This window comes from Carassius gibelio, chromosome B7 (assembly GCF_023724105.1).
Source record: "Carassius gibelio isolate Cgi1373 ecotype wild population from Czech Republic chromosome B7, carGib1.2-hapl.c, whole genome shotgun sequence".
NCBI classification, from domain to species: Eukaryota; Metazoa; Chordata; class Actinopteri; order Cypriniformes; family Cyprinidae; genus Carassius; species Carassius gibelio.
In genome coordinates, this window is record NC_068402.1 from 11512030 (window position 1) to 11529352 (window position 17323).

Sequence of the window (17323 nt, forward strand, 5' to 3'; positions counted from 1 at the left end):
ACGAAGAAACAACACTGCATGTGTTTCATTTTCTAAGAACTTCATTCATTCAACAATTAGACTGTATGCTTTTGATTAAAAATGCGGCTAGTCACAGTCTTCTGTTTGTGAACTGGGTTAACACTGGTCGCACTGTTTGTTTCATGCTATAGATTCAGTAGCATTGTCAAAATATTTCAGCAAGGCATTCTGTCCATATCGGCGGAAGAACCGTCAACAGAACTGAACATCATTCATATGGAGAGGGTTGATTAAAAGTAGACGCTGGAGGTCATTTTTATGATCTGTCTGTAGAAATACAACATGAAAACGACATACTTTAATGGCACTTTCTCCCTCCAAGCTGATTGGAAACCACCAGAATGTGGTGTTTATGAAGGTTTGGTCAGCTGCTCAGATGTTTCCCTAATTAAAATGAAAATCTCTGTAAATTTAATCTAGGGCTTTCAGCTGTAATTGTAAATGGGAACATTGTACACAACTGGTGCTAACTGTTATTTAGCACACTGTTTTGCTGGAAACAAAAGAATTGTGGGCACATTTGAAGCTTGGGTAAAAAAAAGTGGTAAAACCAAATACCACTGGGGACTACAATGCAATTTCCCACAACAAAGAAACACACTGTTCTGCCCGAAGACGACGACGCAAAGGGCTAGATGCTTGAAGCTAGTTTACTCTCCCGCATTATAACATCAAAGAAACTGGCATTTTTCACTTCCTCTTTGCTGACCTTTAATGCTTCCTCCTACTGCAATGAGAGGAAAGAGCCCGTCTGTGTGGAGTTTGGTTCCCAGACATCATAATGTGAGACCGATGCCTTCACATCTGAAATACAGCCAGTAACAACCAAGTGGCCACACACTTGTCTTCCATAACTAAAGGTCATGTAAGGACTCATCTGAGCTTGTCTTTCCCATTGGGGTTTAACACCCTCGGACCCTTCCACCTTCTTTAACTTGGAACCACAAAAGGTTTAATTCAATTTCCTAACAATAAGCATCCTTTGCGTTCCTCAGATTACTTTTCAGTGATTTCATTTCCCAGCATTTTTCTCCTCTCCTCCCTTCTTTTTTTTCTCATCATGTTCTATGCTGCTAACTGTCAGGCACTGTGGTAGGTCCAGCTAATAGCAGGTTTAGGAGGTTTTGTGGATGAGAACTAGGCAAACCTAAAGCAAGAGCTTTTATTGTCATGGTCCAAACTCAAGGATAGGCTGAGAGCCAGACGTGTCTGTAAGAAATACTCAGTAGGGCAATATGTGCGTACCACCCTGCTGCTCACAGAATGCATGAAGCAAGCAAACAATTATGCACTCTGCTCCATAAAACCAACCTCCATTGTGGTTCCCATGTGTGTACAAGGTTGAGGGGGCACTGTAAGGCCACCTGGCCTGTTGTAACAGGAATAACAGAATACAGAATGAAATGGCAGCTCCCGATATAACAAACATGCGAAGATCCAGTCCAGTAAGTAAAAAAATATGAAACATATTTATATATTTATCCTTTTTTTTTTTGCCACTTTTATTTATTATTATTATTATTATTATTTTAAATATATAGTTTTAGATTTTTTCAATCAATGGAAAAAGTTTTTATGGTTTCGTTTTAGTAAACTATAATAACCCTCCCTATTAATTTCATGAATTTCTATGAGCCTAAAAGATTTGAACTTTCTTATGTTTAAACATGCTTATGTCTCAAAAATGCTGTCAGTGTCTTTGCATTCTTTATGTATTTATGATCAGATATGAGCAACTTTTATTAGTTTAATACAGCTTTAATTTTTTTGTTGTTGTTGCAATTAACCCCGCCTATTCATTTCATTATTTAGTATTATATGAACATAAAATAATGTAACTTTTTTACATCAAGCTTGTGTTTTAAGATGCTGTCTGTATGTTTCAATGTATTTGCACACTTTATGTACCTATGATAACTAATTTGATTATGTTCGATTAATTAATAATCAATGTCCAGAAATGTTTAAAAATAAAATCACATGAATATTTCAAAAGTGCATCCTTTCATTATTCAGAGAGAACAAACATGCTAAACCTCAGGCATTGTCAAAACAAAGGCAAGAGAAACAAAGGTGACTCAACACATCAAAAATCTAGTGATTGCTCAGCTTGTAAAATTATATAGCTTTTTCCATTTCGCAGTTCAAAATTCCACCTTGTTTATTCAGTTGATAATTAAGTGTAAAATGAGATAATACATATGTATATGCTTGCAAAATGCACTTTAAGAGGCCACTTAGCGAGACTATTATGCAGTTAGCTGTCATAAAGGCAGAGAATAAACATGCAACAATTGCAAATCCAAAGATGACTAATTATGGAGAACCCACGTCCAAAATCATCTATTTCTTAAAGCACCCATGATGTTCCCATAGTTCTGGTGTTATTAATCCATTAATGCTGTGTACATGAATTTGGTGAGATAGCGGCTGGGGGCATTCTTGGCAAGGTCAAAGCAGTCAATGCAGATGTGGTTTTATAGAAAAGGTTTTTTGATGTTGACTGTCTGGATTTTTCCATGTTCTCACTCAAGAAACATTAAAAATAAGTTCTGTTAAGCCCAGTGATCCTTTTCCATGCGGAGAACAAGTCCCACCTTTGCCTCAAACATATTTAAACCCATTAAAATGCAAAAACAAAGGCCTTGACTTTCACTCATAGGCCTTTTCTAAACCAGGCTAAGATGTATTTTGTATTGATATCACTGTCAGCTTAAGCAATATTGCAACATTTTTCCTTGTTTGCATCAGGGGCCTAATTTGTAGAAACCCCTCAGCTGGTGACATCTGATATTTCCCCAAAACAAAGGAGAGACCAAAAGTGGTGACAAGGGTCTGGCTCCTGCCTCCCACCCATGCAGAATGTGGATTGTGGTCAGGGAGCACAGGAAGTTCACCAAGGCTGAAATTACACACCCAAACCGAGTCTGACATTCACGTGCCTGTTATCTACACCGGGCGAAGTGAAGAAACGGAGAAAGCGGGAGAAAGGCAGCAGCAATTAAGGAGAACTAGAAGACTGCTGAAACAAAATACAGTCAATGTTTTGCAGACTTCAGAAGTTCATGCACGGGTTAGTGAAAAGTGCGGATTTAATCTCTTTGGTTGTTCAAGTGTTAATTGTCTTGTATGTTTGACTATGATGTCACTTCCTTTACAGAAAGCTAAGAAAAAAAATCAATACCTGAGCAAGACCGAGTTGATTTTGTACATTAAGTAATTGCTCTACAAGAGTGCCAGTGAGCCTGATTTTGGGTAATTGTACATCAATTCTTAAAATTAAATGTATACATTCAGCAGATGCTTTTATCCAAAGCAACTTACAGTGCATTGAGGACAATTTTTTTTTACCTAACATGTATTCCCTGGGAATCGAACCAACAACCTTGTGCTGCTAATGCAATGCTCTATCACTTGAGCCACAGGAACACTTACCTTGATAAATGGGTTGTTGAAAAATGCGATTTACATTAAATGTGTATAAAGCCCCTTCATATACTTACTATATGGCTAGGGCTAGGGTTAGGTTTTGTCTTAGGGTTACTTGCATGTAATTATGCATAATTAATAGTTCTTATAATAGTAACACATAACGTGTGTAACAAGGACACCTTGAAATAAAGTGTTAACAAAACATGTTACTGACTTCCAAACTTCCAAAAGTGAACTGGTGTCCATGGTCCTATTCAGGTTGGAGCAATACACAGAGGTACAGTGAGAATGTGGTTTCACTGGGTGCCAAATCTATCACTCTGTTATAACTTGCACTGGATACTCTGATATGGCCATTTCTATATTTTGAAACCTTGTTACAATGAGTGAGAGAGTGTGAGAGACTTCAAAATGGTGTCATACTCACCAGATTTACAATGTTATAACATTTAACCAGAGGTGGGTAGTAACGAGTTACATTTACTTCGTTACATTTACTTGAGTAATTTTTCGGGGTAACGAATACTTTTCGGAGTAATTTTAAAGATGGGTACTTTATACTCTTACTTGAGTACATTTTTTGGGAAAAATCTGTACTTTTACTTCGTTACTGTGGGCGACGCCCCTCTCGTTACTTTATCTTAATGCAATAAATGCTTCAGTTTATTCCAAACGCGCCGTCTACTTTTTTCCGGACAATGAGCGATGCCCATTCGCGAATGATTCATTATTTTGAGTCAACTCTGTTCAAAGGCTTGATCAAACCAGTCGGCAAACGAGTGAATTGGTTCATGAATCAGTTTGATTGAGTCGTTCAGTTCCATGCTGCACGCGCTGAGCTCTGAAGCGGTTCACTCAGAGTTGTAACGTTTAAGAATACCAGCAGCGTTGAAAACGTGGCTATGGAACTGCACTGAATTGAAAGCTAATCTGCAAAGGCTATTATTTGCTTGCGGTGGAGATCCTTATTAGATGAACGCGTGTGCTGTCTACTGTTTAACAGGTAATAACTTGGGCTACATTCGATTACAGTTCACGATACCACTGTGACATTAGTTTGTTGTACGTGTGTGGCTTGTAACAGGTTGAATGCAGCTTCCAAAAGACAAAGAATAGCCGATTAAGATTTTATTAATTTTAATACAATCACACCAGTGCGAGTAGGTTCAGCAAGTCATATCATCAGCTGCTAAATTTAGATCTGTGATCGCTTGCTGGCGCTGAGCCAGAGACAGACGCGTTTTTACAGCGCTGCGCATTAACCAATCACACACGGTTCTGTTGAGCTTTTGAATGCAATGGCCAATCAGAGGTGTTCCGATGAGTCATCGCTGAAATGCCGGTGCTTCCTTCACTCGCTCGCTGACTGAATACCTCTTTCTGCCGAATTCTCTCGTCAGAAACAACAAAGTGCAGATGTGTGTACGAATCTATAATTAAGATATTGATTTCACAGTGTTAACAGTTTCAGTGATTTTAATGGTAGTTTCTGAGAGTGAATGAAATCTAGACTGTCAGTGAAAATTATGTTTAATGTAAAAGTTATTTGCTCTCTTTCTGAACAATGAAAGATTAGTAGCAATATTTATATCACATTAACTTTCAATGTTAAATTCACATTTAAAATAAAGTCAGTCGTATTAAAAATATGCTATGGCATGATACCTATATTTGTTACTTAAATAAACAGACAGGGTTTTATAATAAATTACATAAATTGGATTAAAGGCTGATGAAATATATACATTTATACACACACACATACATTACTTACATTTTTTGTCTATATATCTATATAAAAAAGGCTCCGTATATATGACCCAAAGTAACTAGTAACTAACTACTTGAGTAGATTTTTTATCCGATACTCTTTTACTCTTACTCAAGTAACTATTCAAGACTAGTACTTTTACTTTTACTTGAGTAAATATTTCTAGAATTACTTTTACTTTTACTTGAGTAAAGTTTTTGGGTACTCTACCCACCTCTGCATTTAACATTTCCTCCCCACACTGTTAAGCGTTAACAAGGCCCATGTACTGTAAGAGTACCCTACACCAGATGAAAAGTGAGCTCAGAAGACTGTATCAGATATATACTGTATCATATTTTAAATCACTCACTTTACAGAACAGCTGGTAGAAATGCAAGAGTTGCCCTTGGCTCCATGAAACCCTGGCTGGGCGCTGGAGTGCTTCTAATTTGCTCTCAAGTCAAACACCCTGACCAGTCTTCTTGTGGTTTGGCTTTAAAGGTTAAATCTACACATAAGGTGGTCTGCGGATCTGATTCAAATAAAAGCAACACAGCTCTGCAGAAGAAAGGTCAACTGACTCGAAATAAACAGATAAATATATACAAAATGGTATATATAGGTATGTATTTGACCATAGCATATTACACAGTGAGATACAAATACAGTTGATTTAACACAGTGAATTCATCAGAGATGACAGCAGAAGCTTTAAGGCAATTAGACGACGTGCATCATTAAAGTTTAATAACCGAAATATCCATTTTGATTGTCAAATTAAGAGACTGTATATGAATGACAGTTATTCATAGATGCGCAGCATAGGGATTTGTGTTTTGCATAAATCAGTTATCCAGCTATATACTGTACAATATTTGGCAAGAGATCGCTTAGGCAAGGCTTTTTGGTTTATGTTTGATCTTATTCACTTTCCTTTCATAAATCAGTGATGTTGTAGATCCATGGACAGATGTGCAGAAAATAGCTACGAAAAAAAAAAAAAATGTAATCGCTCATATTTATCTTTCTGAAACAGAGATAAGAATGCATCCTTTTTAACTGTCAAATCAGTGACTTTATATAAACATCAAATCCCTTCTTTACTACTTTTGCCTTCATTTTTTTTTAAATAAAATGTGAACGCTTCCGGAAATCCAGCAGGTTAGGTTGGATTAACCCAGATTTCTTGACGTTTCCTGTTCGTAGAGAAGCTCCATCACATAAATGTGATGTGTAATGCAAAGTTTTGAGATTCCAGTTTCACTAAATGTGACACCACAACAGTTTTTTTCTCACTGAACTAAGTAGAAGAGGAGCTCATGACCTGGTCACGGAGAGAAAGCAAGTCATTTGTGTATTTTATCATGTAACAGCTCCTTCACAGGCATGTTTAGAAGTCTGGCAACTTCTTCCAGATGCGCCTGTTCATTTTCATGCTTTACAGAGTCAAATGCAAAAAGGCAGAAAGGAACAGGGGTGTGAGTGTAACATTTGCACAAATAAACAAGCCTTTTATCTCTCGTTCTCATTCGCAGCCCACATTCCACACACATACATACATTCACACACATGTTGCCAACCCACAGTTGACCCCGAGTCCATTTAGTGGGGATTTTGCTCAAGCAAAATAACAGAGTGTGATAGTAATCAGAGAGGTGGGCTTGCTGACAGCGGGGGCTCAGCTAATAACCGGCCTGTCTCGGATCTTACAGCCTAACGGTACAAATCAGGGTTTAACCTAAAGAGCCAGTGCTGTTGAAAGGAGAGGAACGAATGGATGGGAGATGGTGCGACGCGGCTCCGTCTCCCTCTCTCTGCGTGAAGGAAGAAGAAAGAAGCATCTGGCTGTGAAGAAAGAAGCCAGTTTTACAGGAGACATGAAAAAGGATTAAACCAGCAGAGAGATGAAAGTGTAAGTGGGAGTTAAAGAGAATACTGAGAGAGTTCAGGATCGGGGCAGCAAGCGTGTAATACATGTACAAACACACACAGACATTATGCAACTTTCATGCATATAGGACTAGAACAGGCTAACGCACACATAAAGTCTTCAAATTCTCTCTGCCTGCCTTCAGTTTTCTCTTGGACACGTGCATGAGCAATGCAGATGTCTCCAGTAGGATGGACAGAGATGTGTGGATGGAGTTTTGGTGTGGTTGGGAATTGATGTGAGGGTTTATGTCCTTGTTCTCATCACAGTCTCACTCCGTTCCCTTTCCCACTCCACTGAAGGGTCCAACCATCTTCATGGCAGCATAGTTCTGAAAAATTATAATAACAGTTTATTAAAATCCAGCATGTTTTATAATCTATTATTATTTATAAACGGCTATATTTGTAAAATAAAATATATATTTTTATGCTTCACTTATATTATAAAGAATTAATAAAAAAAATAATAACTTTGGGGTCAATAAGTTTTTTTAATGTTTTGAAAGAAGTCTGTTATGCTCAACGAGGCTGCATTTAATCAAAAATACAGTAAATATAGGATTAGTGTGAAATATTACAATTTAAAACAACCGTTTATTAATTTAACATATATTAAAATGTTTTTTAAGTTGTTGTGTTTAAAACAATTCTGAAAACTGTGATACATTTTTTCAGGATTATTTGAAAAACAGAAAGTTCAAATAAATGGAGCTTGCTTGACACATAAATCTTTCTTTATATAAATCTTTTATTTTTAAATTAATTGTATTTAATTTAATAATTACGTTTTAATTTAATGCATACTTTCTAAATAAAAGTCAAATTACACATTTTCTGCAAACTTTTATAAAATAAAATATATAATGGTTGGGTTTTTTCATCTTGTATGTTGAATATTGTTTAAACTGTACGGCTAATAGATAAAATGATGTAATTTCAACAAATGTATGTTACACAGAACAGTGTGAAATGTCTTCAGTGTGCAAAGTGTGTCTGCAGTTCTGAATAACACATGCCGCATTCTTGAACTACAATCAGAGGCACACATCTCTGATCAAGCACTTCATGATCACAGAAACCTATTTAAACTTTAATCCTCTTCTTTTATCGACACAGTTACTACCATCACACACAGATACTTACAGGGAAGGCGTAGAGAAAGACTCCAAGGAAGAGAATAATGAAAAAGAATACAAAGAAGCCCAGAATAAGCCACTTAAACCTCCTCCACACAATGAACTTAAACGTCTTAAATGGGGATGAGAACCATAAGAATGAGGTCTCAGGACGCCTGGAGAGAGAGAAAGTATATTAGCAACCGTATATAAAATTCCCACCATGAGCTAAGGGATTGTGATGGCTGCACTTGACTTACTGTGGCTCATCTAGATGGGGATTCATGTTGGGCTCATCTCTGCCGAGTCCGGCAGGCCTCTCATCCTTCTCCTGCTCAGAGACGATTTCCAGTGACATTTCCACCTTTCCCTGAGTGACAAAGAGCAGCTCAGTTTCCTGTAGCTCAAAAATTAAAGCATGGCACTAGCAACACTGAGGTCATGGGTTCGATTCCCAAGGAATGGATGTCATGAGCTGATCTAGTAAACCTGCAATGCCATGGAAGTCACTTTGGATAAAAGCATCTACCAAATGCATAAATGTAATTGTAATGTAAAAGAGACATACAGGATGGTGGATGGAAAATGCAAATAATAATTGTATATTTCATTTTAATTGTTGGTTAATGTTAGTTAATTAATTGTGAGTTAATGTTCGTTAATTGATTAATTTACACTACCTAATGGACCTTATTGTAAGTGGTACCAAATTAATGAACTAAATATGTAATATTTAACTGAATATTTAAGAATGTAATAAAATAATGTAATACATTTTTATATAATATATATTAATAAAAAAAATATATTAGTGTTGTTAAATGATTAATTGCGATCACATCCAAAATAAAAGTTTTTGTTCACATAATATATGTGTGTGTACTGTGTATATTTATTATATATATATATATATACACACACACACACACACACACACACACAAACACATGCATACATATATTTAAGAAAAATATGTAATGTTTATATATTAAATATATACATGTAATTTTTTTCTAAATATATACTGTATGTGTGTCTTTATACATAATAAATATATACAGTACGTAGAGTAAACAAAAACATTTATTTCGATTAGTTGTTTGACAGCACTAATAAATATAAAAAAAAAAAAAACGTAATAAAAAATAAACACTTAGTACTAAATAAAACTAAATTGAAACTATATATGTGAATTACACCATAAATAAAACAATTTATAGAAAATTACTTCAGTTATCATTTTTTAATCAGTGCAGGGCTGATTAATTTATCCTCCCAAACATAGCATGTGTTGTACTGTGTCATAAATATCTAACTAAATCGATATTAAAGAAATAATAAAAAGAAAGAATAAAAAGAAAGAATAGAAAGAAAGAAAGAAAGAAAATAGGGAATTTCTCAGGAAAATGACTCTGGTCTGTGTGGAACTCTTACTGCAAGTATCTTGTCATCTCCTCTGTCACACACGCAAGGCCACCAGCCTTTAACTGTCTTCTGCTCAAACAAAGACACCAGCTTGTCCTGGGACTGAGAGAACATCTCAAGACCACACTTCTCTGGAGACTTTGCTGGACTCAACATATGGTTCAGATCCATTTCCAAAGAGCCTTAGAAAGAGTGAGAAAAAACAAAAAGGTCAACAATTTATTTGTCAAACAATGACACACTACAGCAGTGAAACAAGACTGCACATTAAATATGAAAGAACATCTAGAAATTTAGCAGAGAAGAATATATGTAAATGTGGATTATCTATGTAAAAGAAACACAGATATAATAGAAGTAATAGTCAGCAAGTGTCCTAATCTGGTTTTTCTCAATCGTTTCCCGTAAAATCAGTCAAAAAGGTCTGTGACCTTCAGACTTTGCAGTTGGCAGTCAGTCGTTTTCTTTGAGGTTTTCCCATCGTGGTCGGATGCTAATCATTTTACAAATGTACATAGATCAGTGTGTTTTATAGAGGTCTTTAAGGAGTCGGGTCATAACTTATTTCTCTTCCAGTTGTGCTGACATGCTGGAAATTAGGTTCAGCTGATAATAATAAGATTAGCAGTAAAGATGTTATAGAGCGCCCGTGTGGTCTGAATGATGTATTTGTGTTAAGACTGTTCAGTGCATTTATGCTGACGGTCACGCTACACAACAGTGCGGTGGGTAACCTCACACAGGTTAAGGAGGTTTTGGTAACCATCTCCCTGTACGCACATATCCATATAGACAGAGGTATAGGTCAATTACAATAAATCACACACAAGGTCCTATCAGTGTGGTCCAGTTCCACAGAACGTATTTCTTCTGTCATGTCAAGGCTGAGAAATATGCTTGAAAAACAGCTTTGTGGTGCTTTGCAAGGTTAACACAACTGAATTTGCTGAGGGTGGCAAAGCTGTGGAAGAGTGATCTGCCACGAGGGATGGCTATTGGGCTTCGGTCTTACCAAGGAAATCATCAAAGGAGAACTTGTCATTGTCCCAGATCTGGATAGTGAGTTTAGGAGCAAGTTTTGTTTCAACTTTATCCAGACTCCAAAAATGCTCCTGTAGAGAAAAAAAAAAAACCTAGTGAGATTGAGAGAGGTACTAACAGAAGAACTACTTACTGATTTGTAATTGCGCTGTTGTAAGTTGAACTGTTTATTTTATTTTAAGTGTTTATTTTTATTGTAATTGTAACCATGAAAAGTGTATTTTCTGCTGTAATCAATATTATGCAGCAAATGCTGTCGAGTGAGCCCAAATTGTACTGAACCTGAAATACTGTATGTGCTAGAGATGTGCAATCTTTCCATTCTGTCTGATAGTGACAATCCAATAATTCTTTTCATGTTAGAGTTGATAATACATATACATATATGGCAGGTATAAAACTATATTTTCAAAAAATTTCTTTTTTTTTTAAGAATATTGTGTCTAAATAATTTTAAAGCAAAGTGAATTTAAACAACAAAATGGTATCATGAAGGTTAAATGTAACGGTGTTTGATTATTAGTGCATATAAACAGGGTAAATGAACTTCTACAAAAAATATCCAATACTGAGCAATTTTGGTTAAAAAAAAAAATTTATACTGACAGATAACCTGATAAATATATATAAAAATTGATACAATTTTGTCTAAACAAAGTTAAATATAAAACAAACATTTAAATTAAGTATTTGAGCGATGTAATACATTTAATGTATTAAGTGAGTTTAAGGTCATCTAAATGTAAAAAAAATAAAATAAGTGTTGGTGGGGTGGGTTGAGCATGAACAATTAAATGTTCAATATATAAATATATTAAATAATCTCAAATATATGACCCTGGACCACAAAACCAGTCCCTGGGGTATATTTGTAGCAATACCCAAAAAAAGCATTGCAGGAGTCACAATGAAACATTTTCCTTTTAAGCCAAAAATCATTCAAATCAAATCAATCAAAATCAGGATATTGAGCAAAGATCATGTTCAACGAAGATATCTTGTAAATTACCTACCATAAATATATCAACACTTATTATTTGATCAGTAAGATGCTTAGCTAAGAACTTCATTTTGACAACTGTAAAGGCGATTTTCTCAGTATTTTGATTTCTTTGCACCCTCAGATTCCAGATTTTCAAATACTGTAGTTGTATCTCAGCCAAATATTATCCTATTCTCCATGGAAAGCTTATTTATTCTGCTTACAGATGATGTATACATCTCAATTTCGGTTCACATAGGGTCACATATCAGCCAATAATCAATATGTTGTAAATCACTACTAAGTGCCTTGCTTGTGAAATCTGACCCGACAACCTATTAGTACCCAGCACCAGAAATGAGTTACACCACCTCTAGGAGAAAAAGAGAGACGGAAATCATCCGACAGACCAAGACAGCGACTGAGAAAGACAGATTGAGGAATTGATAGCTTGAATGTGCGAAGCAGAATTAGAAAGAGGGTGAGAGACAGAGAGTGAGTGAGAGCCACCGAGAGCGACAGAAACATCCCAGTCAGAAAAGAGTGTTAGCGACTCCCACAACAACCCTGAATCTGCACCCCACCGCCAGACAGGATTCCATCTGCGTGACGCCATTCCCACCGTACTGTACCCGTGATGGATGTGCGGACAAACACAACGAGGATAATGAACTCACGCTTCACAGAGCTGCACTGCTGCCGTTCACCGGTAAACAGGCCGCGTCGGTCTGCACATCCTGCCTGACAACCGCATACAGCTCCATCAAAACAAACACTGCAAACAAGAACTCACTTCTAATTTATCACAGAGGGCCGCGTTTCATGCAGGAGAATCCGCTTCGCTATGTATCGGCTCTGTTGTGTGTTGCGTCCAACAAACTTCAGCCAAAGTGGATCTATCTTTTGACAACTGTTGCGGGCCGCTCTCAGTTTAATGGGTGGAACCGCTATCTTCAATCTTACCATAACTGATCTCTTGCCTGCCAAAACCTCACTTTAAGTGCCTTGTCCATCACAACTGTTTTCCCTGAGATTGCTTGGCTGAAGTCTGGACTGTCTCGCAGTTACAAGATGTTCATGTACCACGTTCGGTAAGTGGAAGCGTGCCAGATGCAGCCTGCAACATATCTGGCTTTGAAACATTGCATTAAACACCTGCCAACTGCAGTGATACCCGTCAAAATGTGGGCGTTAGACTAAACCTCTGCAAATCACACAGGATGACCTGCGGATCACCTATTCAGATTCAATCAAGGCCGGAGATTTCATTTCAGAAGCATAGCTGAAGCGCAGGGTGCGGATATAAATGTCGACAGGCCTAGCGTCACTGGCTAACCACTAGGGGTGTAACGATACGCGTATTCGTATTGAACCGTTCGGTACGACGCTTTCGGTTCGGTACGCGGTACGCATTATGTATACCGAACGGTTCGTTGGAGTAATTAATTATATTTGAAAAAAAAAAAAAAGAGAGAGAAAGAAATATAATGATATGCGTTCAACAAGGTAGCCCAATAACCCAAACAACGTAACAGGCAACGCCCCTGACACTCCCGAAGAAGAAAAAAACACCATCTTATATGTTTATGTTAGGCTACTCAGCAGGCGCTCGCTCACTCAGTACGCGCTGAAGGCTCGTTGCAAAATAGCCAATGCGTTTAACAGACTAGAAATGAGAAGATCCTCCAATAACCAACAGGTCTGTTAAATGCATTAGACATTTTGCAACGAGCCTTCAGCGCGTGCTGAGTGAGCGAGCGCTTTAGGGGCCGTTCACATATCGTGCCTAAAAACGCATGGAAAACGCTAAGCGCGTCTTTCTCCTGAGGCGTCTGTCTTTGCTAAGCAACAATGACGTGCTCTCTCCATGAGACGCGGAAATTTCAACGAAGGATAAATGGATTTGCAGCTCTAAAAATCGCTTGCAGTAGCTCTGCTACTGAATTTATTTCAAAATTGCAATACATATACAACTATGATCAGCTGTTCCTTCATCTTGGCTGAGCTCTCAACGTTGTTACGGGAAAGGATGAAGCTGATTGGTTGGTTCTTGTCACACGACCCGCGGTGCGCTTGCGGCATTCTGAAAAGTTGAGATGTTTTTACATTTTGCTGTATCTAAAACGTATCGAACCGAACCGAACCGAACCGTGACATCAGTGTATCGTATCGAACCGAACCGTGAATTTTGTGAACCGTTACACCCCTACTAACCACTAAACAAATCCGGTTCGAGTTTTCTTTTTACGTCTTTTTTAAATTGACATATTTCCACTAAACTCACAAATGCAGATCATGTCCTGCTTTCTTATAAACAGTTCAGATTCATTTGGAGGTTTCCTTTATGTCTTTCTCAAATTTCCATGTAATTTACAAACACAGATTATTTTTCACCTTCTTATCAACGGTGCATAGCTGTTCTGCAGGTAAATAGTGAAAGGGGAAGAGGAAGCGCCAATTAAAGTTGCCTTCGCCGCCCAGTGATCGATAGTGCACGTCTGTTTTCTGCTTGTTCTCTTCATGGCCGTGCATCCATCTAGGATTGAAAAAATAACATCCACAATTACCCGGGACATCATTTCCAACACATTAGAAGAGCATGCTGCTTAGCTGTAACTGACCTACAGCTTGGGTCTATGGTTGCCTTGCAACTGTGTGTTTGTTGCTACTGATCGATAATTTTTGCAAGCCGTTGTTACTATTGGTCACAGTGGCAACAGACAAGCAACAGGCCCGTGACATGGGAAACTTCATTTAACCAGAGCTCATACACACAAACCCAACAACCCATTTATGACACCCAGATGTACCCTTTCACATAAATGTCACTCATCTTCTCCCCAGTAACACTGACATCATCCAAGATAACATCTCGTGTGTTCCATATAATGCAGCGCAGGAAGAACCTATGGGAAAAGAGAAAACATGGACACGTTATGCTTCTAGATGTGTTTTGAGAACAAAATTGAGATACTAAACCAAGGAAATGCCCTTACTTTTTGGCTTTGCGTGGTGTGATGTTGAATGGAGGTCCTGGTGGACCTAAAGATTTCGGGAAAATGTCCACCCACATTTGCAACCGCCCCTGGGTTTTGATAAATGAAATTACTCAGTAAAGAGTGAGAGGGCATATCAAGGAAAACATGCAATAACAAGCATAGAGAAAGCTATATGACAGATATAAAGTGGCTCTGCTAAAAAAAAAAGAAAAAATTCAAATTAAATTGTATTACATTTTTTAACTATTAAAGAATAAAATAAATTTCATTACATAATTAAAATAAAAAAATAATCAAATTATATTACTTTTTAACATTAAATATAGAAAGAAATGCATAGCATATTAACTATAAGATAAAATAAACTTTTACATTTTACATGAATATAGAATAAAATAAGCAATTTAGTAAAAAATCTACAAAAATAAAAAATATATGTGAATGATAAATATAACATATTATAAAATAATACAAAATGGTATTTTGGTAATAGGAATATTAAATTTTGTAACCTGCTCTATATCTGGCTGAAGGGGGCTGTAGAGGGGTCGCGTCTCTACATGTTCGAGCACCAGATCCAGTTTCCTCAACACCAAGAGAGCTAGACGCTCCATCACTGGTCCCAGGTGAGGGTTAAGAGGTTTCCCTTCATCTGAGGACCAAATGGAGTCAACAATAGCATCACTTTAGGTTAAAAGTCATTTTGAAACAAAGTGTTGAGGCACCTAAAACCCCTATATTTTTCTTTTAACGTTAAAATAGTTTAACAGTTATAAGGAAGATTCCTCACAATGTTATTTATTCCATGAAATGGAACCACTATGTCACCTCACATTTGATATGAAGAACGTTCGGGCATCAAGTTTTAAGTCATAACTGAGAGCAGAAAAAAAGCCAACATTAATAAGGCATTCCACTTAAATAGTCGGAAATGTTTATCTTTCCCCGTTCCTCCGATGATGCGTTGATTTCACTGCTGTTGCTTTAAGAAGAGAGTTTCCCCTTGTCAAAAAGCAGAAAGAAAGAGTGAGGGAAGAAAAAATAATAATAATCGCCCACTGTTGAGTTTATGGTTTGAAACCCTGTGTCACGTCCCTGAGGGAAACATGGTTGGAGTGTGGAGAAAGAGGAAAAAGAACTGAAGTGGAGGAAGACAATTTCTGCCATGAAGTTGGAAGCCCGAAAACGCCACCTGATAATTGCTTTGACGCGCGGGTTGCGCGGTAACGAGGGCCAAACAAAGAGATGTAGTATTCCTCCGTGGCAAGACACGGGAGCAGGAGGCTGAGGAGCCCGCCGCACTGTTGACCTTGGCTGAACACACTTGTACGCTAGTTCACCATAAATCTGAAGCCGACCTCGTCCCAAAGCATCATGGAAGGGAAAATGGCTGGAGAGCTTGGCTTCCTGCAGGCACTGCGTGACATCTGACTGTTTGAAAGAAAAAGCAGCAGTGGGACTTGAAGGGCTTAGAGATCAAACCGGAAGTGCTGGGAGGATTTGATGGAGGTTAGGAGATCAACATAATACACACCTAACTGTGATCTAGCATTAGTTAGAGTGATCTTCCCCAGGGCACACTTTAAAACAGAAGGGGACGTCAGGTTGCTGTGGCAAGGAGTGATAAATCTGCTGTGAATGAATGACTGTCAGAGGTGCTGTATGTTTACACAGGTCCTTCGTCTTTACAATATCGCACTTGTTTTTCTTCGCACAGAGGAACAACTCATTCTTTCCGCTCATAGCGCCGAGCAAGAACAGCCAAGCGGCCTCCCCAACAGCTCTGTGATCCCACACACACAGATATGATGCATGGCACAAGCCGAGACATATATCGTTATTTTTTTCTGTCAGTGTTTTCACAGAACCGCAGCCGATCTCGTGCTTGACTCGCTTTTTTTATGACGGAAGATGTGATGGAGTCAGGCTGCTGCTTTGATTAGCTCTTACTCGTGACTAATGCTTTCAGCAGCTCCAAAGAAAAGACTTCCACTTTCTTTTTTCGCCGTCCAGCCTGTGGGTTTGATAGGTTGCGATGCCTCTGTTTATTCGTACGTATGCGCCCACGTGAGAAGCTGCTCTCGGTAACGACAATCGCAGAATTAATTATCAAATATCATGAACATTAAATTCAGTGGTAGGAAACTGGGTCTAGCTGGAGTTTGTGTTTAGGACACTGACCAAGGTCTGCAACTGTGTACTCCTGTCCTCTGAAGTAGATTCTATCATGCTTGTAGACGGGCAGTTTGTAGTTTCGCCTCTCGCACAGACGATGAAGTAACTGGGATGGTTTCAGCTGATCTCGCCACTGGTTAACTCCAGACCTAGAGCAGGCACAGAGACAAAAAGAGTTTATTTACAATGCAAAAATAAGCAGAATTTGTTATCATAGTTCTTGTAACTGTCAACAGTTAATCAAAACTTAGGGTTAGGGACCAGCAAAACCATCTTAAACCAGCTAAGACCAGCACTTGACCACAGGCTGTTGGAAGCTGTTTTACGGCAGGGATGTGTTTCAGAATTACTGTATGACACTGGAGTTTTTTTAAAAAAAGGTTTGCATGTCTTTAGAAGATCTTGAGGATCATAAGACACTTGATCAGGTTAAGTTTTACAACATTCG

The 17323-nt window shown here is 37.8% G+C and overlaps 1 protein-coding gene across 12 annotated transcripts in view; it reads right to left on the minus strand.

Moving 5' to 3' along the window:
- Positions 1-5816: 5816 nt before the first annotated feature.
- The window catches only part of LOC127961170 (dysferlin), a 76965-nt gene continuing 65458 nt past the window's right edge, over positions 5817-17323 (minus strand). For all 12 annotated transcript variants that reach the window (XM_052560153.1, XM_052560160.1, XM_052560158.1 and 9 more), the window contains 10 exons: positions 16882-17024; positions 15213-15352; positions 14698-14786; positions 14512-14607; positions 14096-14237; positions 10691-10790; positions 9688-9860; positions 8514-8623; positions 8282-8429; positions 5817-7467 (listed from right to left, as the gene is read on the minus strand). In XM_052560153.1, the coding sequence (XP_052416113.1) occupies positions 7408-7467; positions 8282-8429; positions 8514-8623; positions 9688-9860; positions 10691-10790; positions 14096-14237; positions 14512-14607; positions 14698-14786; positions 15213-15352; positions 16882-17024 (1201 nt within the window). In that variant the 3' untranslated portion in view covers positions 5817-7407. The remainder of the gene's footprint in view (positions 7468-8281; positions 8430-8513; positions 8624-9687; positions 9861-10690; positions 10791-14095; positions 14238-14511; positions 14608-14697; positions 14787-15212; positions 15353-16881; positions 17025-17323) is intronic.